This window comes from Amblyomma americanum, chromosome 4 (genome assembly GCF_052857255.1).
Source record: "Amblyomma americanum isolate KBUSLIRL-KWMA chromosome 4, ASM5285725v1, whole genome shotgun sequence".
Classification (NCBI taxonomy): domain Eukaryota; kingdom Metazoa; phylum Arthropoda; class Arachnida; order Ixodida; family Ixodidae; genus Amblyomma; species Amblyomma americanum.
In genome coordinates this window covers 62,931,020-62,954,088 of record NC_135500.1, presented here as the reverse complement: position 1 = coordinate 62,954,088, position 23,069 = coordinate 62,931,020, and the positions used below count along the sequence as shown (strand labels likewise).

Below are 23,069 nucleotides of genomic sequence, written 5' to 3'. Positions count from 1 at the left end.
CCTATTTCGTACCAATTATTCGAGAACTAACTAAAAAGTTGAAAGCGCCATCTGTTGGCCTCAAATAATTTTTAAAAATCAATATTTTATTCGTTCACCGAATCCAGTAGAAGAGATATGAGGTTCGCTATTTGATGGTTTGGAATGTTCGCACACCCCTATTTATAGGCCATTCGGCCATCACCCCAGCATCTAAAGCTACACGTCTTCGAAATTGTCATTCTTGTCATCATTCAACTCTTGTTTTCGCGTTTTTAAATGCCCGGCGGCTGTAGTACTGCAGCCGGGGCTGCGAAATGAAGCCGTACAAGTGAGAATATAGAAAGGTAGAAGGCGTCGCTGAGGCCGAAGAGAGGCTGAGCACTGCAGTGCATCCAGCAGCGAAGCAGACTGAGCGCGCTGCACAGCACGGTAAACACAAGCCGCTCAAGACGACAGCCAGTAAAGCACCAAAAAACGCCTAGCACGCCGCCCACCTCGCAAATCAGATACGGGTGGCAGCACGTCCAGCTGCCGGGGGGCCCGACCGGCCGTCATTGAACGTGGCTATAAGCAATGATGAGCCAACCTAGCATGCACTGCGCCCTTCCTGTGATTGCATGCGCTTGCGCCTACTGCCGACGTTATAAGCTGCATTTTTAACGCGACAGAACTAGAAGCCTCATCGGGAAAAAAATTTCAGGAGACACTTACTCCGCCCTAGTGTTTATGACGCGATAGCCTTAATGGCTCCCTAAAGCGGCCTGGAGTCCTCTTTGCGAATCACTTCGCCTAGGTTCTGCATACATGCCCATTTGTGCGGAAGTGGGCATTCCCTACTTAACACTCATGGATCCCTGGGAGTCCTCGTACCAATACTACCACAGCGATACAGCGGTTAAGCGACGCCCCACTGCTCTGGCAGGTGCATGTTGCAAATACAGCCATCGGTAGTGCTTGTAGACCAGATTGCTCTCCGCCAACAACCTCTCGTGACCAATCATTAACTCCCACCTGCAACGATGGGCAGTTGCTCGCCATCAGGTGGGCAGGTTGTGGTGACGTCACAAGGTCACGTGACAGTTTTTCGCTCACAACGCCTACGCTCGATTTTTTTTTTCAAAACGAGAGCAGACGAGAGCCTTAACGCCATCACTTTAAAAAAATATAACCTCGGTCACCAAATTCCTGGGACCAAAACTAACGTCACCAGACCAGAAGTGATAGTTTTACGTTTCGCTGTGCCTCCACTGCGTCCGCGTTTGCCGCCTCTTGACACATTCGAGCAAACAGCTAACCAGCAGCTAGGGAAACCGAATAGATGTCTGGTTGTGTGCAGACAGACCTGTAGGGGTCCGCAAACACAACCATGCAGTATTGACGCAAACAGGACGTTAAAGCACTGTCAGCTTTTAATTCTATCGGATTGGCAGCGCATAACGTAATTACGAGTCCCCATAAATTTTACATTTCACTTTCTTCCTCGCCTTTTTTTTTCTTTCTGAGTGCAACACCTGTGACGGATTGCTTTTTAACTTCCGTTGAGTCAAAATGGGAAGCAATGAACAAATGAGTGTAAATGAATAAGCAATCGAGTGAATGAGCGAGTTGGTGAGTTGATGGAGCGACGAAGTGAATTAATGAGTCAGAGAATGCGAGAGTGAGTGGGTGAATCTCCGCGCAGGAGGGGGACTTTGCGCTCGGCCTGATGATTCCAACCAACGCCCGCAACAGCATCGCCAACCCCACCACCGAGGTATACATCGACGAGATCTCCATCCTGGCGGGCCGCACGCGCAGCGAGAGCGCCAACGTCTTCGCCTACGTCCTCACCTTCGACTGGCAGGTGCGAGCGCCGCCCTGGTGGCATGCACGGTTCCGATGAAGCAACACCGCTTCTCGTGCCAACGAACGACGTCTAGTCTCGTGCTTGCCTACACCAGAGCTTTCACTAAGCTCGAAGCAGCTAGCCTTATTGATTTGTCTTGTGACAGACATTTGCTTATTATTAGTACAGCGCCCAAATTTTAATTGCAATTTTCTTACTGCGCTTGTGGTAAACTCATAGTTCTGCGAATGCATCATGGGTAACTTCATTCCCGCGAAAGCAACGACATTACCTCCCCCGTTACGGTCTTTCAAGTTTTCCACCTTACCCAGTTGTCTGCGGCTAGTGTGCTCCAGCTATGCCTGTTGATCATATCCCTCCTCCGCCTTCTGCGGCCTGCATAATTTTACAGTGACGACTGTTTATGCCCGGTTCCCCAAGATCAGTGCGTCGACGATCTCGTCTGCACAGCAGAGAGAGCAGACGGAAAGGAAAGGCGCGCGGCGGGAAGGAGAAAGCACGCCGAGGGAGAGAAAAATGTGGGGAGGGCTGAGGCGAACATGATATCTGGCGAGAAATGCCAGAAGCCGCGACACCCTTTGCAAAAATTCACCTTAAGTTTCAACTGACCGCTTACTGAGTCCTTCTCTACTCTGTAACAGTTCTATAAGAACTCAAACTTCATTGAGCTCGTTGGTTAAGTAAAAACTTTCCCTACTGATACGAGCCATAAGACAGCCAACTGATTACAGGCCAAGTGAGTCTTGTTTAAATTTGAGCCTACGAGTCAGCTGAATCTCTGTTAATTACGTTCGGCAACTAGTTCCTTAGAGCTCAATTTTTGCATACGACGCTCAATAAAAAGCTGATCAGTAGCGTCTGAACTAGAAAGCTTCATTAATAGTTATGAAACATTCACTTGATGCATTGAAACATTGGTGCAAAGAGGGGGGGGGGGCAAGCATTCCAGACATGTAGAAGACTACGTCAAGCATCGATTTCGAGTACTGAATTATACATTTTTATTTTGCTGCTCGTGCACTAAGGACTCACTCCAACTAACATAATATTGCAATTAAATCTCGTGGTTTGTGCCATTCACAAAACATGGCAATGGCCCTGATATTCCTTTCTAAATCAGTGCTGATTAAGAACTCACGACTAATGCCAGATGGAGCACCCTTCAGCCGTCTTCGTGAACTTATTACTTGCCGTTTCTATAGGGCTGGCACAAGGTACGATATATGCTGTAAGATTTGGTGATCCCAGTTATGAAATGCTGTTGAAGGGAAAGTTGCGCAAACGTTCTTGGTTTTATGGAAGCTTAAAAGCGTAACTCTGGAGCGCGTGCATCATGCTTTAGAAAGGTTATGGAATGGATATAATATTACTAATTACCGAAATAAATAATTTTATAACGTTCTGGTAACGTTTTTGTACCAGGATGTACGCTGCAACCACTTCCAGGATGTAGGCTGCTACCACTTAGCAGAGTGAGTGAAGAGACTCGCTCTACATTCTATAAACACTTGGCAGAACCACTCAATTGAGTCACAATTGCCCCTGTGTATTGGATTTGAAATAGAACGTGACGGCCAATTTGTTATGATAACTCAATAGAAAACCTCAATACCAAGTCAGTTTATTATCAAAAGTTCTATTGAGCAGACTTAATTAAATGTGAATTTAAACTCACAAAATACTTCTGTAAACGACATCGCGTTATGGATCGAAGCGAGCGGGTTGTTCCTCGGCGCATCGTTCAATGCTATGAGATGACGCGCTAGAGATAAAATACGCCGCAATGGTAATAAACGCCTTTAGTGACTGCTGCATATATCATGTAGAGAACGGCCCTGTATACGCGCAAGCTTTTCTACGGGCATGAGATCGCGAACGGAAGGGTCGAGCCCTTCAAAATGCAGCAGTACGCGTGCCGCGGAAACCGAGACGGAATGACGTAGACGCGGGTATCCTCAAGCTCATGACGTGGCTACCGAGGGAGGACATCATAAACTCAATGAGACAAAGCACTGTGTGCCGGCAACTTGCGCAAGACACGCGTTTCAAACCTCGCAAGGCATTTCAACGACCAAAATGCCATCATCGTGACCTTAGTCTGCAGCTTTATCTCACGTGTTTCCCGGCAGCCTACACGCAACACTCAAAGCTGCCACTGAAATTCCCGTTGGAGGTGGCAATTGTCCTATCAAATTTTAAATACCAGAGCATTAGGAGGGTTATGACGGCGAGATTCGTCCGGCATTGGCGTCTGAGTGAATCCTCCGTCTACCAACGGTGGCGTTAAAGGGCAGCGCCTATTCCCCCGGTTGACCCGGATAACACAGGTTAGAACAGAACGTCGGCTATAGTGAAACAATGGCTCTAATGAGACACCGGCGCTAGCAACTTATTTAGGACACTTCACTGATAGATGATAATGATTGGGTTCTAGGCATGATATTGTCTTAGTGAAGTTACAAATACCGGCAGTGGTACAGTTGCCGCTCCAGGCTGCAGGTTGATAGCACAAAGGAAGAGAAGGTAGAGAAGTATGCCCTCGCATTTCCTCTGAATCAATCGTACTGATTGCCCCACAATATTTTTCCGCCCGCTTTCCAGTTTTCTCGGTTCATCCCACAGCAACTAGCTGCGGTGGCATGGTGGTTGCGGCGCCCTGGTCGTTGTGTCAATACTCATGCGCAGGCAGAATTATTCTAACCTTATTCGTGTCGGCAATTCCTTCGGCTGCGGTTCATCACCATCCTCATCATAGGCATTAAGTCCACAGCAGGACAGAGGCGTCCCCTAATGCACGTCAATTACTCCTGTCTTGTGCTAGCTGCGGAGAGCTTATACCTGCCAACTACCTAATCACACTATCTACAACTGACTCAACTCCTACGTTCTCCTCCACTATCAGCCCTACACATCGCCATTGGCCGTCTTTTCGGCGCATCGCATGTGCCTCCGAGCTCGATTTCGTTCCTATTTGATTTCAGATTTCCACTAGGGAATTATTACGCATGACCTAAATATTCCTCTAATCCACCTGTGAGCCAGCGACACCGCAGCTGACGCAGCTGGAGAGATATTGGAAAGGCATTTGTCCAGCAGTGGTCATTGTTAAGCCGATGATGTTATCATGGTAATTTTTCTTTCTATAGCAGGATGTGCTGTCCCCAGTCTAATCTGAAGCATCGCAGTAAACAAAAAAAAAATCTTATATGCCCATGAACTACGACGCGGGGAGCAGGATAACGTTTGAAATATTTGGACGACACTGGCCTTCTGGGGCCGTGATAGGAGCTACAGGCAGTTCTAATATAAAAGGGCACAGTCGGTTTGCAGGATGATGGCGGCTGCGCGCCTACCCTTTCCTTTCAATCTTTTTTCCCCTCCCCTCCTCTTTCTACGACACGCCGGCAGTGGGCGTGGAGGCTAGTCCTCCAGTAGACAAGCCCGTGTCTCCCTCCTTTTCATCCTTCCCAACAATCACTGAAGAAGAAGAAGACCAAAGCAAATCGCAATTTTTTTTTTGCACTGAATCTGAAATTTTTCTCTGTATGCTGTTTTTCTACAGGAAAAGTATTTAGAAACAAAAAAGTGTATTTGTTATTAACGTGCACGGAGTATTCATTGGCTGAATGTTGATGGTGTGTTGCGTTACTGTTACCTGTATCCCCTGTGCAGTATGAGGGGAACATAGCATGAACATTCAGTTATTGGTTTCCGCATTATTATTTACGACAGGCAGGTTTACTCATTTTGTAACAAGTTTTTTTTTCTTGGCTTTAATATGCAAAAGTCACCCTCAACTTTAGTGGAGAAATAACCAGGAAATTCACCCTTTCGCGCACAATGGTTGTTCCCTGTCATACTGCACACGGGGGTACAGGGACTTTTGATCTTAGCCCAAGATCCCGGGTTAGAACCGAGGCCACGCCTCCCGCATTTCGATGAAAGCGAAAAGACAGCGTCGAGGCACTGCTCTTTCGGTTCACCTGAAAGGACCCGTGCGATAACGGGGAAGCGGTGCTTCGGACAGTGACAAAGAAAGAGCAAGAATAGAAGTGAAACAGAATAAGCTTTATTCTTCTAGTCCCCCTGGTGGTATTAATCTCGTTCTCAACTCATTTATCATCTTTCTTGCAACTAAAGCAAGTAATCTGACGCTTCCCTGTAGAGGGTGCTCTGCCTGCATCACTGCCGAGCGTGTGCAGCAGCCTACTTACGAAGCGGCAATGGTTATGTTACCGAGTACCGCATGCCGCCAGTGCGCACGTGGTGACTGGTCCCTACACGGCAGGGGTGAGCGCAGCTGGCTGGCATCTCATGCCAAGGCGATTTGCGCATTAGCAGTGGTGGCGCGCGCAATTCTAAGAGTCTCCAATGAGCCACAAAAAGGAAATCCGCTTCGATGCTCCCGGGGACACTGCAGTTTTAACTCTTCGACGAGTTCACCAACTTTCCAACTTCAGCGAACACAGCCCACACATTAACTACGTGTACGGCTGTCGGTGCCAACATGGGCACTATATCTGCCCAACCTTAGCACGACTCGCCCGCCGTAAATTATTCTTCATTGTTGGCTCAGCTTTCACGCGTGATTGGCACAGCATAATTCATTGCTAGTTAAGTAGTTTGCCAAAAGCCCACCTTAGACTCTTTAAAAATGCTGCCATATTTGTTCTCCTCTCAGCTTGGTGCCACAACTCTCACGTACCATCTCGCGATGTCTCGTATTGCCTGTAAAACCATTTTTACTTTCAATGAGCTACGTTTCCGCATTGACGGTTTTTTTCCTAGTTCTATTGTATTCCTTCTGTTCTCGCGCTCTGTACCGTCAAATAAATTCAATGCCCTCACGACTGACCCTCTAGTCCTTTTCCTGCCCATATTCCGATCTCTTTCCAATTCATCCTCTGATGTCATTAAATTATACCCCGCCATATCTAAAAGGAGACTTCATTCTCATGATGATCAATTACGCAGGACATTTCCCGTGACTAAAACTCTAATTTCAAAGAACACAGAACGAAGATAACGCTCGTAGTACTGACGGCGCCTGCCTAGCAGAACAGAGTACTCGTATATTTTAATACCTTAGTTAATTATTATCGAACTTTTAAATGGTTAATCCTCCACACGCCTCCGACGGGTGAAAAACCACAAATAAGACGGAAAGTTGTAAGGCTTCATTAGGCAAACCATGCAACAGTAATGATTCTCGTGGTACGACAGCCTGCTCTGAAAAACCCTTGCCTACTTTTTCCGGCAGCTGCATTCACGCTCCTACATTGGCGCAGCCGCTGTCATTACTTGCGCGCGCCTCTGGTTTTTCATAGCCTAGAAGAAACGTTCCGAGTAAAATCAAGTTTTCTGAATTCGCACTATCTGCAGGTGCTTCTTTTTTCATTCTGCAGTCACCTGGTTGAAACCTTCCACGCATATCGAGTAGTTCAAATATTTTTTTACATTACACCATGTAAGTAATGCATTGAATATTGCTCCCATTAACTGCAGAGGAGCGCCAAGACAAGTATAGTTGTTTTAGTAGCGCGTAAACGAGCAGTACATCTTCGAACCTAGGTTAAAGTTACGCCGAAATCCTGCACTGTTAACCCCGCTTGCCCCATGTATACCGCCCACTCTCGTCGAATAAAGAAAACATGCGCTTCAAAGTGCGATAATGCCAATTATGTGCGTGTTTGCCGCAGGTGTGGGTGTGCGTGGTTTTCGCCATGATGACCCTGTCCCTGCTCTCTACGGGTCTGGACCGCTTTTACGACAGGCGGCAGGGCACGGGCCACGGGGAGCGGCGGTGGCGCTGCGGTTACATCGCCGAGCGCTTCCTGCTCCACTCCTGGGAGTACTTCGAGAACCTGCTGGGAAAAGGCGAGAACGCAGTTTGCTCCGAAACGTCGCATGCCACTGTGTTACGATACTGTGCAGCCATGACTTCTTAGCCTTGGAGGACGGTGGGGACATTGTTCCAGGACCCCGTATACGCAATGTCTCAATACCTCGAGCGTACCGGAAGCTTCCAAGAACCCTAATACTATCCTAACCCGTAAGCAAAACGATGTAAAAGACTTCAATATATAGACCTAGACAGCTTACTGTCCGTGGCTTACAAGATATTTACTGAGACAATAGCCCGTGGAATTACCGCAACCATAGACACCAGCCAACCAAAGCACCAGGCTGGCTTCAGGAAAGGCTACTCGACAATAGACCACATTCACACCATCAATCAGGTGATAGAAAAATGCGCAGAATCTAACAAACTCCCGTAATACAGCTTTCATAGATTACAGGAAAGCATTTGACTCAGACGAAACCTTGGCAGTCATGCAAGCCCTATGGAACTAGTGTGTCGAAGAGGCATATGTAAACGCACTGGAAAACATCTATAGCGGCTGCACAGCCAGTTCTCCGTAGAAAAAGTAATAAAATTCCATTAAGGAAGGCTCTCAGGCAGAGACAAACGATATCCCCGTTACTAATCACCGCGTGCTTACAGGGACTATTCAGAGAACTGGATTTGGGAGGAGCTTGGGATAGAGGTTAGTGGAGAATACATTAGGAATCTCCGATTCGCTCACGACACTGCCCTGCCAACGTACGTCATGGGACGTATAGCAGAGAATTGAGGAGAGAAACCGGCAAAGTGGAACGGTGGGTCTAAAAATTTAAACGAAAACTAAAATAATGTTCAAGTCTGGAAAAAGGAGCCACAGTTCACGACAGGCGGAGAAACCCTGAAAATGGCGCGTGAAAACATCACTAAGGGCAGACACTAAGTGACCGCAGGCCCGGACCACAAGATGGAAAAAATATAGGACAGTAAGAGTGGGGTGACGTGCGTTTAGCAAGTATTCTCATATAATGTATAGTGTGAGACCGTGGACGGAGCGAGCTGTTATTGCCACTCGCAAATGTGGCGGCCACTTCTCCGAAGACGAAGTTGCGTGATGGTGATGATGAATATGTACACATGAAGACGAAGGTCGCGCACTGTGCTTACACTTTCTCCCCCTACGGACGAAAGCTACTGGCCCGGGCGCACGCTAGAGCGAAGTAGGGCGACGAGCGAATGGCTTTAAGCGCGACACGTGAACAATCTCTACACCGCGACAACGTCGGTCATTGCCAGGATGGGCAGGGACAACACGATAGCTCACGAGAGACGTTTGTTCGAGTACCAATAAAGCGGCTGAGAAATTTTTCGCACGAGCCGTGGGTGCGCAGTGGAGTCCCCAGAAACACTTCACACCGCCAGGGAAGAAACACATTGCACGGTGTTTGAAGTCATAGGTGCTTTTCCGGGAGGCTTATCAGGCGTCAGCGTTCAGGCAGGCAATGGTGCGACAGTAGGCAAGACGGGAAGTAAATTCGTCATAGGAGAGTTCGGAAGAGGTTGTGGGGGCAGAGAAGATGCTTCAAGAGTGAAGGTAGAGGGGCGACCATACACGAGAAAAAACGGGGAGAAGCTGGTTGTTCGTTGCACGGCAGTATTGTAGGCAAGGGTGACCAAGCGGAGCATGAAGTCCCAGTTGGTGTGGTCTGGGTGGATGTACGTGGACAGCATATCTGACAAGGTGCGATCAAACCGTTCGGCGAGTCCATTGGTCTGGGGGCGATAGGCGGAAGTTGTTTTATGGACGGTTCGGGAAGCAAGACCATCGGCAGGGACGCTGGAGAGGAATGACTTGCCGCGGTCAATGGTAAGGACACGTGGGGCTCCATGGAGCAGAATTATGGCGTTGAGGAATAAATGGGCGATCTCGGTGGCAGAGCTGGACGGAACGCGGGCTGTTCCCGCGTACCGCGTTAAGTGTTTGATGGCTGTGACGATCCGACGGTTGGCCGAGGGCGTTAGTGGTAAGGGATTGTGGAGATCAATCCCAACGACTTGGAAGGGTGAGAAAGGACAGGGAAGAGGTTGCAGAAGGCCCGCAGGAGGAGACGTGGAACGTTTGTGGCGTTGGCAAGGGATGCAAGATGCCGTATATCTGGCAACAGAGGTTGAGAGGCCAGGCCAAAAGAAACGGCGCTTGATACGGTCATACGTTTTCTCGAATCATAAGTGGCCGGCGATGGGGTCGTCATGAAGCGGCTGCAAAACTTCACGGCGTTGGGGATCGTTCGGAAGAAACGTTGGCCGGTAAGGATACGATGAGTACGTGTCGTCGTGATGAGGAGCATGAGCGGCACTAGTAGGGCGGTAACCATACGATGAGTAGGTTTCGCGTTTGTGGAAGTGACCAAACTGGTTACACTCGTCGCGCTGACGCCGACGACAAAGGCGGGCAACGTGTCCACGAGTTCCACAGTAGCAGCAGATAGGACGAGGCGGAGGCAGCCGCCAAGCCGCTGGATACATTTCGGGTCGCGTAGAGGCGACAGTGTGCTGGACGGGCGGCGAATGTGAAGGATATACGGGAGCAGCAGGAGACGAAGCAACCTGGGCATATGTGGGCACACAAAGAGGTACAGATGGTTCGAGTGCCGAGGGGCGAGTGACGGAAGTGAGCTCGTCCTTGATGAGACCACGCAATGGCGAGGTCGAAGGCCGGCGCTGATGGGATTCCACCGGCGGTAAGGTGGAGCCGTGCAGCTCCTATCGGATGATGGAGCGAATGAGAGAGCGCAAGTCCACATCGGTTGAAAGGCGGGGGTCCCAGGCGTCTTGCAAGCGGAGCAATTGGAGGTCGTCAAGACGGTGACATGTGGTGCGGATATCGTTGACTGAGGTAGGATTTTGGCTAGCAAGTTATTAAGAGCAAAATGAGCCGATGCCTTTAAGAGTATTGCGGACCCGATCGTACTTAGGCATTGTACTGTTGACACATCGACACAGGCCTAATGCATCTTCAATGTAAGACGTGTAGGACTGTTACCCAGGTGATCTTGGAAGTAAGGACAGAAGCCCCAAAACTTTCGGGAAGGTGAAAGTGACTATGTGCATCAAAATTCGACAGTCACTTTGTGCGATGGCTAGCTAAGAGGTCTTCACCTCAGCTACATGCCTGTGGAAGTCACAGCTGTAAGTGTCCATACGGGGCACACAGTTCGTGCCCACAAGCGCACTGACGCTCGCTGCCACCTTACCAGACAATAACCACAATACACAGATCGTATGTGATGCCCCGCTTTTGCAAGGTCCTGATTCGCAATTTCCTATTATTCCGGCTCGTGGCACAAACTCCGCCGCGCAGAGGGCAACTACACCCGTCGAGGATCGACACCTGCAGATGGCGCCTTCTTAACCAGCAGAGCGGCGGCGCTTGTCGCTTTTGCCACTGGGCGGTAACTAGAGAAAGATTCTTTCCCCTGTTTCTTAGCTCTTCTTTCATCTCCCGTGTATCTGGGTGCATAGCTATTACTTGTTTTCTTTCTTCTAATTCCATTAGCCTCGCCACCGGCGTTTTGCGACCACTTCGTCCTCTATGACGCAGGTTCGTCGGCGTCCCCCGAGCGCCAAGCGGCGCGCGTGTTGAGCGCCTTCTGGTGGCTGGCGGTCACCGTGCTGGTGTTCGCCTTCGCGGGCCAGATGCGAGCCTGCCTCATGGTCAAGTCCCAGGAGGCAGTCATCAGAAACGTCCAGGACCTGGCGCGACGCTCCTCCGTGCGACCCTACACCCTGGCCGGAAGCATTCTCACCGCTATGCTCAGGGTGCGTGTGCTCAAACGCGCAAGCGGGGGACACGATAAGATCCACAGACGATTACGATAGTCGGTAATGTGAAATTTCAGCCCAGCTCTTCAAATGCCACGTGCAACCGTTGGCAGGTGGCGTGTTACGCTGCTAGCCACTCTCCGAGGTCTCCCCGCGGCAGCCACCCTCCAGTTCTCAATTCGTTCGCTCTCGCCGTAGGAGGTGGCATTTCGCTCTGCTCCTATACCTGCCAACACGCCACCTCTCATAGACCTACACACGCCACTTGTGAGGTGGCGTGTTACACCGACAACGCCATCGCCGCCACCGACGACTACGGCGCAGAACACGCGAACGGACGAGTAAGAGCTGCGCTCTAAAAAGGACGAAGCAGTTGAATACCGCGCACGGGGCCCGGCGCCGGAGACGACAGGAGAAAAGACCCAGTTCAAACTCTTATATCCCTAGAACAGCGCAGTAAGCATCTCGGCCGCGAGAAGTTAGCAGAGGTTAAGTGGCAGTTATCACGAGACCAAGGCGTTACGGGGAAAACGATTTTACTGCATTGCATGCAGTATCGCTTCCTAATGTGTTTCTTTTCGGTTGATGAAAGCAGAGAAAAAAAATGGCAGACGGTTTAGCATGGCTAAGCGCGGAATATCGTGCCGCAGTTGCGGTGGGCACCTGAAGTCCATACGTGCTAAAGGCGTTCGACCTGAAGACCGTTACCCTAAAGATATTTCTGTTGAAGGCCTTCACCAGAGTGTACCGAAGTGAAGGCCTGTCATGTGTACACAGCTGGCAGGTTGCCCACAACCCGACGGGCAGGTGGACCGCCTGCCACAAAACAGGCTTCAAAGACGGACGGACGTACGTGCGTGCGTATGCCTGAAATAGGAAAATGGGCCTAGTAGTGCTACCACACTAAAACGCAACTGTACACAGTGCAGATGTGTTACAGAAGTCAGAGTTGAGCAGCGTGCTGATTCGTTAAATGTCAGGTGCTAGCCACAGAAAAAAAAATGGGCGGACGATCAGACATACTGATGAGAGCAACGTGCGTAAGGAATGGCGATTTTGCCAGAATGCTTTAGTGATGAAAGCTCTTCGAAACGAGGCTTTTGCTTTTGATTTTTTTACAATTTCGCCGCATAGAAATGCCTGTACTTTCGTCAATCACTCTGTATTTCCTTTTGCTGCTTTACCTGAACTTGTCGCAGTAACGCACTGGTCTTTGATTGGCAGGCTACCCTGGGTTCACTGCAATGTTGTCTGTGATGAATGCGTAATGCTTGCCGTTGTCGTTTCTGAGAGATCATAATCGCCCACCTCCATTCGTGTAAGCTGATGCAAATGCTTTCACTTTACTGAATTTTACGGATGCTTTGTTTAAAGCGCATGCGTCAAATGGTGTTTCGTGCGGAGGATTGGGATTTATCGCCAGAACCATAACCTGATTACTGCGCGTCCGCGCAATTCTCCGCAGCGAAGACACACATCCGCAAGAAAGCAAGGCCCTTACATCGCGAGCGGCATGGGAGCACCCATGTGCACTGCAGGAGACGCCAACGAACCTCAGCGAGGTGCCGATATCTCTCCGTGCTAGATATCGGCGCCAGCGCAAGAGCGCTCGCGTATGCGTCGGAAGCGCGCGGTCCGGTTTACAACAATCGGAGAATTGCGGGGCTCTCGGTGACTTTTTTTTTCCATTGCTTGAAGCTCTTTCAGGTTCCCCGAACATTTCTTCGCGGTTTAAGTTGTCCTTTCAGCGCCCCCCGACCCGTTCTCTTCACGCCTTGAAATTCTTTCCGTCGGCTCGAGAGGGGAAGCCTGCCAGCACAAGGAACACAGAGATGCATGCCCCTTTTCGATGCCCGTTCCGTCGGACGCCGCTGCGTCCGACTCTCGAGTGGCGTTTTCGCTTACATGAGTGGGACCAGGCGTTCACTACCCTCGCCCTTCGTTTTGTCTCTCCGAGCTGTGTGCGTTCAAATCTATACATAGGCTAGGCGAGGTGCATGAGGCTTCACTTCACTGTGACAGCAGATTCTAAGGCGGGTTACAGTAGCAATGCCTTCGCACTAACACTCGGCCGATTCCTAATCCAAGTTCTGTTAAGCCCGCTCTGCTGTCTGCTGACAGCCAAAATGGTTTGCTTCTATGGCAGGGAAAGCTTTCATTGTTTTTTTTCCTTGTCAGTCTATTCTGCATCCCATAATCAAATGCAGCCGCAAGTCATCCCTATAAAATAAAGTTAATTCCTCCGGCGCGAACATCGAAAATAGAAGACAAACAGGTCGTTGTACTATGGGCTATAATATTTAATCCGAGCAAAGAACCATTCGTACACCTAACACTACTGCGCATGAGGGGCAGGGGCGTCCCAGACAAAAAGAAAAGATTATACCAAAGAGATACAGCTTTCTTCCTTGCTCGAATTTTTCTCCTTTGTATGTTATGAATAGCCAACAAGCTCAATTTGCAGTTTCAACTAATTAAATCTCTATTCCATCATCTAATTGTGCTGCATGCTCTTTGTTGAAGGAAGCCTAAGACTGACAGCTATGTCGCTGAAGCTGTTGAGCCTCCAGCACCAAAAGAAACACACAATTACAAAACACGCTGCCTAATCGGCCTCTCCCGTCGACGCCTGTCGGGAAAAGGCACTACGCAGATTGACGTACACACCGCCCGACGCAGGACTCGCGCAACCCTTCGTACCAGCGCGTGTTCGAGCGCATCATACGCTACGGAGGCCAGACGGAGCTGCACCGCATCTACGGGCCGACCATCCTCGAGCAGGTGGTGAGGGGCAAGGCGGTGGTCATCGCCGACCGCGGGTCCTTCACCTACAAGGTAAGTGTCTGCACTCGCCGGAGGCTAGGCCACGCAGAACATGCCCAATGCCGAGTACACTCCGCAAAGAAAAAGAGTGAAGTTCTTGTTAGGCGCGAAATGCTCGTTGCATGCCGTTGCGAGTGGCTTCACAAAAGGATTGCGCTACTAGAAGGAATTATATCGACTGAGCAGTGTGGACTATCGGGACAATTGTACGCAGCAGCCGAGCGCAATGGTAACAGCGACGCTAAGATCACGACCTGAAGCAGGCGATCGGACGAAAGCGCAGAACTTCAAACCGACCGCTCTGCACTTCAAAACATTTCGTCATGCGTATACTAACCGCGTAGAAATAACGCATGCGTTAAAAGGTGGCACCCTCGGTACCTGCAGCGCCAGTCAAATGTCAAGTGATGGTCCTACGCGTGCTGCCATCCAGGTATGTGTGACTTCCATCAAGGGGTACCATTTCTCGCTCGCACAGTGACAAGCCCCGAATGTTTCAAAATTACGTCAGGAATTCGACGCGCAGCCTGAATAATTCCTTCTCCCTCGTACCAGACACTCGTCAGGTGAGACGGTTCCGATGTCGACGCGAGCGCTTCTCGGTATACTTTTCTGCGTTGCCGACAATCCTGGTCACCCCCAGGTGTGCACATGTTGTGCGTGCGCAGGTGGCGCGCACGTGCCGCAACTACACGGACGGCGAGTTCTACATCGCCGATGAGCCGCTGCTCAAGTTCCGCTTCGTCATGTACCTCAGCAAGAGCATGCACCCGCGCACCCAGAGGGGCATCAACCAGAGGTAATGCGACCGCTATAGAATGCCACGCAGTTTCACACAGGCTGTGGCAGTGCAATCTTTCAGCTATGACCACGCAACGAAGGCAGTGCTTTGAACATCATTTCGACCTACCTTGTGCATATTCGGCTAACCAAAGATGAACTGCGCATCCTGAATTTCCTGCATCCTCACAGTACGTAGAATTGAAGAGTATGTCACCCTAAGAAAAATGAGGGGCGATCATACATTGTGATGCGAGAAACCAGGGACAGCAGGGTGTCAACAGTGTCACCTCTGCGCATACGCTTCGCGTTTTCTATGCAATGTTTCACATTCGGCTCCTCGTCGCGCTGGAGTTTCGCGTATTGTAGAGCGAAAGACCTACTCCTCCCGTACAAAGCTGAAGGCCACCTGGCTATGGAATTTGACCTTCAAACCAGGAGGAGCGGAGGATTGGCTCTGACGTCATGCCACGTGACTCAACAAAGCTGCGCGCGTTGAGCCGATGGCACTCGCTCGCCTCGCAGCTATCGAATCACGTGACTCGCTGCGCCTCGCCACAGCTGCGCATGCGGAGCCGACGGCACTCTGGCAACTGCCGGAAATCGCGTGACGCGCCTTTCGCTATATAAAAGCGCGTGGCTTACCTTCACACAAAGCGATGGATGAGCAACGTGCCGGAAATAGCGCTCGGACGACGTATCTTCGCCGTCCAAGCCAAACCATTGATATGCAATAAAATTTAATCTAAGCTAAACCATATGTCTAACCATGGTGAACAGAGCTTTCGCTCGTCCTGCTAGGCTTAGCCGGGTTGAACCACAGCTAAATTTTTCGCTTCGCTTCCGTCGCTTTCACCGCTGAGTCCTGGCGCCTTGCTCTTCGCGCTGTCGCTTCAGCTCCCGCAGTTCGGCACGTTGGGATGTCACACCATTTTCCATAGTCGAGGGACCGGGAACACCCATCTAAAACGCAACTTCGAACACGACTGAGCGCCGCGCGAAGCGCTGAGCTGGCGCGCGACGTCTATGACGTGGTGCAACGAACCATATGTGCCATACCGCAACTCGCTTTCTCTTTCGTGCCTCCTTCTCGCACTCGGAATTCCGCCGCGGGCACCAGTTTAATTCAGCTCCGCAACTAGCAGTTCAATACGGCTACTAGCCCAGCTGCTGGGCTTCTGGAGGTGGTGAGTTCGTCTCCCACTGCCGCCGGTTACCCACTGGTCCTGCTGTAATGGGTACGAGCCATTCTCTGGCCTGGTGCTCGGCTTTCTAGGGCCCATGGTATGGGAAAGGAGCCCGCGACTTCAAATCCAAGCACTGTGTGAGCCTTGAAAGGACTCCCCTATGTGAGCTGGGCTGGTTTACATGGAGAACTTCAGAATGGGTTCAGAAGCGGCAGGCTATGAGGGACGCCGTAGTGAAGGGCACCGGAGATTTTGACCACCTGGGGTTCTTTTACGTGCACTGACATCGCACAGCACACGGGCCTCTAGGAAGGCTCGATTCGTGCATATGCTCAACTTCGAATTTTGTCCTTTTTTCGATTTTGCCTGGTGTTTTGGATTTGTGTTGCTTGTAGAACTATGCGCGGAGTATTGTTTATTTTTAACTGTACACCCCCCTATGTAATGCCTGAAAAGGACATTTAGGTTATTTGATTATTAATAATAATAATAAATCTGGAAATAAGGCTACAAGAAAGTGGCCTAGGTTATAATCTGTTGTACAGATAGGCAGAAAGGTCACAGAGCCGCGACTCCCCGGTTTATATATGCGGACGATATTGTACTGTTAGCAGATAGCCAGGAAGATTTACAGACTGGGTAATTCTTGTAGAGACGAAGGAGACGCTTTAAGCTTCACTCTTAGCGAAATCAAGTCGTCGAATGATTTTCAACGGTTCCGCTGATCAGGTGCTTACAATGCAAGGCCATGAGATACCCAGACTGGCAGAATACAAAATCTAAGGTGTGGGGCCTGCCCTGCAGCCCCCTGAGTTTGCTTTTCCGCGAGGCACCGTGCAGCGGCAGTCTCACCTCGAGGCTGAGCGCATTCCCTTGTCAGTTACATTAACTGGCAAGAGAGAGCGCCAGCATCGCTGCGCGGGAGACTGCCAAAGCCCGCGCGCGGGAGAGGGGGCATGGAGGCTTCGGCTGGGATCGTCGGCGCGGGCGGACGTGTCGCTCGCAGCTCCGCTCTTCGCCGGCGGGGCGAGGAAGCGACGGGGAGACAGGCTCCCGTACTCGTCCCGTCCGGCCTACGGAGTATATATATATCCCTTGCCCTAGCGCGGGCGAACATTCGCTCGGAACCTTGCTGGTGAGTCGGACATCCTCGATTCATTAGCGTACCTTGTTGCTAGCTGGCGTTATTGTTTCTGTAGCAATAAATGCCTGTTTGTGTCAGCCAATGTGTCGTTCCTTTGTTCCCTCAGCAAGGCCCACCGTGGTCGGAGAGCGCTCGGTAGCGTACGCGATCACGGGGTGGGGTCCGGGCGGCTTGAGTGGGGAGAACGTACATTTATCTCCCCAAGTCAACCCCACAAAGGGTATACGGGTAATCAAAGAGATATACACGGAAAAGCACAAACAGACCTTTAGGGCAAAAGGGCGAAGGGATGCCGGGATAATGAAACACAGGGCATTACGAGGGTACAAAAAATATGAAGTACTGAGAGGTATTTGGAAAGGAATAATGGTGCCGGGGCTTACTTTCGGGAATGCGGTTTTGTGCATGCCTAACTGTATAAGTTCAGTCAGGACTATATATAAATCAAAGAGCTATTGGAAGATTATCATTAGCTGTCCATGGCAAAACCACAAACGATGCAGTACAGAGGGGTATGGGCTGGGCATCGTTCGAAGAACGGGAAGCTCAGAGTAAAATATAGTATGAAGAACGCCTGAGGTAACTGGGCGATAACAGGTGGGCAGTTCAGGTATTTAAATAATTAAATAGAAAGAGCAGTGACTCAAAATGACCGAAAAGGATTAGGAAACTAACCTGTAAGTATGCCGGAAACTGGGATGGTGAAATGAAGAGCTGTAAATAAAAAGTAAAAAATGCATAAGGTAATAACTGGATTAATTCAATAAAAAAGAGGAAGACACTCAAACTATATAATTTGGAAAAGACCCATCAGGAAGGAATCCTTCCATGATAGCTCAAGAGGCAGCACCCTACTCTTTGGAGCTAGGTCAGGCTGTCTACTAGGCAAAGCTACATAAAGAAATTTAACCATGATGATGAAGCACGTGCAGTGTATGGCAATTCTATAGAAACAATTTTATAACTTATACTATAATGTGGAAGCATCTATCCAGATGTAGATGCAGGCACATTCACTCTTCCTGGGGACCTTGGGGTAAGAGATAAGAAAAGGTCACGTGGCGAATGAATCTGTGGTAGAGGCAAGCAAAATACGATTGGAAGACTTGTGGCCCAAAAGTAGGACAGTGACGTGATTACAAGTTCAAGAATTGAAATTGTATTTAAAGAAAAACGATGAATAAAGGAATATGAACAAAAATTGGAGGGGACACTTGATCTCCATCTTAAGATTATGACGCGATAACATAACGAGTTAATGCCCATATATGCAGAAGGCCATTTTCTACTTTACACTCATAGATCCCTGGGAGTCCTCGTACCCCTCCTGGCGCAGTGGTACAGTGGTTAAATGATGCGCCACTGCCCTGCAATGGCAGGTGGTCCCAGCGGTTAGCCTTGTGTGGACCAGGTTGGTCTTCTCGAGCAACCAATCATTAGTTTAACTGCCACATGCCATGGTGGGCGATTTGCTCGCTGTCCGGTGGGCAGGTTGTGACGACGCCGCAAGGTCATGTAACCTAGGCAGCCCACCTGCCTCCTATGTTGCTCTTTGGGAGCCACCTGCCAGAGCCATGTCCGTGACCTTTCGCTCACAACGCCGACGCCAGCAACGTCGAAGCCGAATTTTCTGCGTAACTAACGCGACAGCATTAAAACTGCGAGCATGGTAGTAACTGCCACCATCTCTTTTCAAAGAGGACGCTCCTGTCTTCCATCCATCCGAGACAACCAACTAGCGCGCTACTTTGGCGAAAGGGAGTCACAATGCAGTCGTATTACAGTAATTCATTCACACGCGAAACGCAGGGTACTACTGTTGCAGAAATACATCCCATCTGTGGTATGGCTACTTTCTACTGCCCAAAGTTACTAGGTTAATCCGCATAATATACCACACACCCTCCCATCCAGGCGGCCATGTGTCTAGTGTATAGAAAGCCTGAGGTCGTTATTCACGAGAGCTTGGACCAGGATAGAGCTCTGCAGCTGCAGATTTCTGTCAAAAAAAAAAATCTGGAGAGCGAGACCTAGATTGAAATTCTGCATTAAAAATGAATGGAATGAACACAAATGCCTAAGGATGAGACGGCGAATCTCGCAGCTACGGGCCCCTGCTCAAGCTCTACGTCATAGAGCCGATGGTCCCAGAACGGTGTAACAGTTGAGCCCACTTTTAACGAGCCTGGCTGTCATGCGGATTGAGTTTTGTATCGGAAGTTCGTAGTAAGCGGAAATGTATGTTATTACAGACAAACAGTCAGACTAAAACTGACATTTATTTATTTGAAACTGTTTACGTCTGTTTCTTCAAGTACACTAACAAGCCGCGTTCTAAGCTCTCAAGCGTGGTCATGTGCTCCTGGCCGAGACCCTTGCCGGGGACGAGCTGCTTTAGGCACACGATAATACCGATAGCGATTGAAGTGTTCATGGCAACTGGTGGTAGGTTGGCATCCTCGAGAGTCTCCGTTCATCCACAAAGTTGTAGGGACGCAGCGACGAAGATATACTGCAGCGCATATGAGCGCAGAACGTACAGTATGCGTCACTCTTGTGTAAAGCAGTTCAGCAGCACATTGGGCTCTAAATAAAGCGACACCTCGCAGCCGTTACTAGGTTCTCGAAGCAGCCTTTGCGCAGAAGTACAGCCGCATAAACCAACAAACCTGGTGGGAACTAGCAATTTACCCACAGGAATGCTGTCTGATTTCAGTTTTCATTGATTGCTGCGCTCTGCTCGACCGCTCTACGCTAGGCAGTCGCACACTGTCTGCAATGACACCAATTAAAAGGGAGGAGATCAATGCCCAACACAACAACAAAACAGACTTCACAGCACAGTTGCTCCAGCATATAGTCCACGCAGTCATGAGCATGGTACGGCACGTGTCCAACAGACGGCGCAGATTGAGACCGAGTAGGACCATTTATACAGACAAACAAGGCGGGATAGAAAACATTGAAAGTTAATATGAAAGACCTAGGCAAGGCGTATTTTTGCCCAATGTCGCATGACGAAGTTTTCCCACAACTCGCTTAATCTCCAATCGCAAAATGTAGTCAAAGACACTAGCGCACAGTTCCTTGTGATCATTCACGTTAGTGAAGTCTGAAGCACCCGGTACTCATTCTAAAACAGTGCAAACGAGACAAGGACGACGGAAGGAAACGTACAACACGAGTGCCGTGTTGTTTACACGAGCGCTGTGTTTTAGAATGAGTACATACCAACTCACCCAGGCTTCTACTTTGGCACCCGGTACGCCTGTCATGCAGTTCGTCCACCATGTCCATGACACCACGTCGAACACCAAGTTGCCCTCAATGGTCCGTCGCACCACCGATGTAGTTTCGTCCTCAGGAATAACCCACCGTCGCGGATACTACATCACCGTATCAGACTTTGGTCTCCTCAGTTGCATCTGCTACATGTCTTCTTAACACGACTGCGCACCGCCTCAGAATTTCCGATTCAACCTCTCCCTTTTGAATCACTGCATCCGCCTCGCGCACGATGGAGTCAGAAGCGCTACGGCAGCGGTGGTGGTGGTTATGGTAAACTTCATTCAATAAATAGCTTTGCACCCCACGAACTGGGAGGGGCCCTTAGTCCAGGGCTCCTACAGCCTTAGCTGTTTGCTGCACCTGCCGAACTGGATATGTGGTCCTCTAGGCTTGAGCTGGACATTCCACTGCTCAGGTTGTGGGTTTGGGATTTTCGGCGCGGCCTGCATGCTTTGTTCTCTGCATGTGTTCCCCGCATAGTCGGCATGTGTTTAGGTATAATGTGGGGTGTCTTCTGTCGGGGCAGCGGTTAGTAAGACCTCTTGCTACACCGTGTGTGCGCTGATTACCACTTAGAGACTTGCAGCCTGGTGTCCAGGTTTCCGCGTTGTTAAGATACGGTGTGCGTTTGCTGATATACAGCCATTTACGTAAATTGGACCTGCCTCTTGGAAGCCTGAGATCACGTGGATTTTGTCTTCCGCGCAGCTGGAAGCCATTGCCAGATGCAATGGCCGTCTCCTCTGCTTATACAGTTTTGGAGGTTCGTATGGTGATGGCTGAGACCATCTGCATGGTGTGGTCGACGACACAGACGACAATAACAGGTCGGGAGGCATATACTGCGTCGTGTCCGTGTATTTTACGTTTGTGAAATTTCCGTATTTTGTCTGAAGGAATTTTGCTCTTACGTGCCTTCTCTCTGCGTGGTACTTGGCATGCATTTCGTGCAATTGGGTTGACTCTGACTCTTGTCCTGAGGCCAGATTCCATTGTGACTGTTTGACAGTGTTCCCCGTTCTGGATAGCCCAGTCTACAGAGAACATGCCTTCCCTAAGTGCTATGGGTTAGCCAGTTGTGCTGGCTAGTCAATTAAGTGGGCTTCCATGTGCTCTCGGGCCGTGTTGTGCATTTCCAGTGCTTCCGGATTGCGCGTCATGGAATGCGATGGTTGGCCAAGAGGTCATTTGTATGCTGTGCGTAGCAGTACCTCGAGTTGATCTATTTCTCTAGGTTTAAGCAGGAGGTACGGTGCAGAGTAGACAATCTGGCTGACTTGAACAAGTGGATGGTATCCTCCTCCTTCATGTCATGGCGCCCTGTCGTGATGCGACTGAGGAGGCGGGCTCAATGACATGCTATGCACAGACCCACCTCCACTGCCAGGATACAGGACTACTGAGGGCGACCACTTTCTGGTACTCGTCGCTATAGAACTCCACATTAGCACCACCCTAGACCTCGAGGAGCACATTATGCACGTGCGAATAATACAAACAAGTAGGGCCGCCGCGGTGGCTGAGTGGTTATGGCGCTCGGCTGCTGGCCCGAAAGATGCGAGTTTGATCCCGGCCACAGCGGTGGAATTTCGATGGAGGCGAAATTCTAGAGGCCCGTGTACTGTGCGATGTCAGTGTACGGCAACGAACTCCAGGTGGTCGAAATTTCCGGATCCCTTCACTACGGCATCTCTCATAGCCTGAGTCGCTTTGGGACGTTAAACCCATCTAACCAAACCAAACAAACAAGTAGGCTACAACCCTCACAAACTCGCAAGAAGTGTGTAGACACTTCAGACAAGGTAGGCTCATTCACATCACAGCACGAGTAACGAGCCGCTTCCGCGCTACCGCTTCATCTGGGTGCCAGGGCACTTGGGTATCCCCGGTAATTAGAGCGCTTACGTGCTCGCCTACGGGCAATGGAACCAGGTTGTTTTGGAGACAGTCAGGGGTTGGGCTCATACGTTAAGCATATACGCGGGCGCCACGAGGTCTGCTGCATGTTCCCCCTACCACACAACACATTGTTAAGAGAGTAAGCTGTGCTATATCCGCAGCTACAAAGACATGCTCGTCACTATACCGACACCCTTCTAACATGGAACTTTTGCACAGGACCCCCGACATTGTTCCACATGTATATGGTGTGCGTGGGATGTGCTAGCACCTTCAAGCGCCCATCTACAACCCTTCAAGGGCATTGTGGGACTACCGGCCATCCCTCCCCTTGCCCTGCCATTAGCTATTCTCCTCATCCGCCATGCACGGGAAACTACAGGCAGAGCTGGGCTTCTGTACTTAGACAGCCACTCCATGTAGGTCCACCTACGAGGACATTTTTTTCCATTTTTA

At 50.0% G+C, this 23,069-nt stretch overlaps 1 protein-coding gene across 1 annotated transcript in view; it reads left to right on the top strand.

Annotated features, from left to right (window-relative positions):
* LOC144129524 (glutamate receptor-like) overlaps positions 1-23,069 on the top strand; it is a 43,194-nt gene that overhangs the window by 7,706 nt on the left and 12,419 nt on the right. The window contains exons 3-7 of the mRNA XM_077663679.1: positions 1,664-1,825; positions 7,528-7,705; positions 11,272-11,489; positions 14,172-14,327; positions 14,984-15,114. Coding sequence (XP_077519805.1) covers positions 1,664-1,825; positions 7,528-7,705; positions 11,272-11,489; positions 14,172-14,327; positions 14,984-15,114 — 845 coding nt within the window. The remainder of the gene's footprint in view (positions 1-1,663; positions 1,826-7,527; positions 7,706-11,271; positions 11,490-14,171; positions 14,328-14,983; positions 15,115-23,069) is intronic.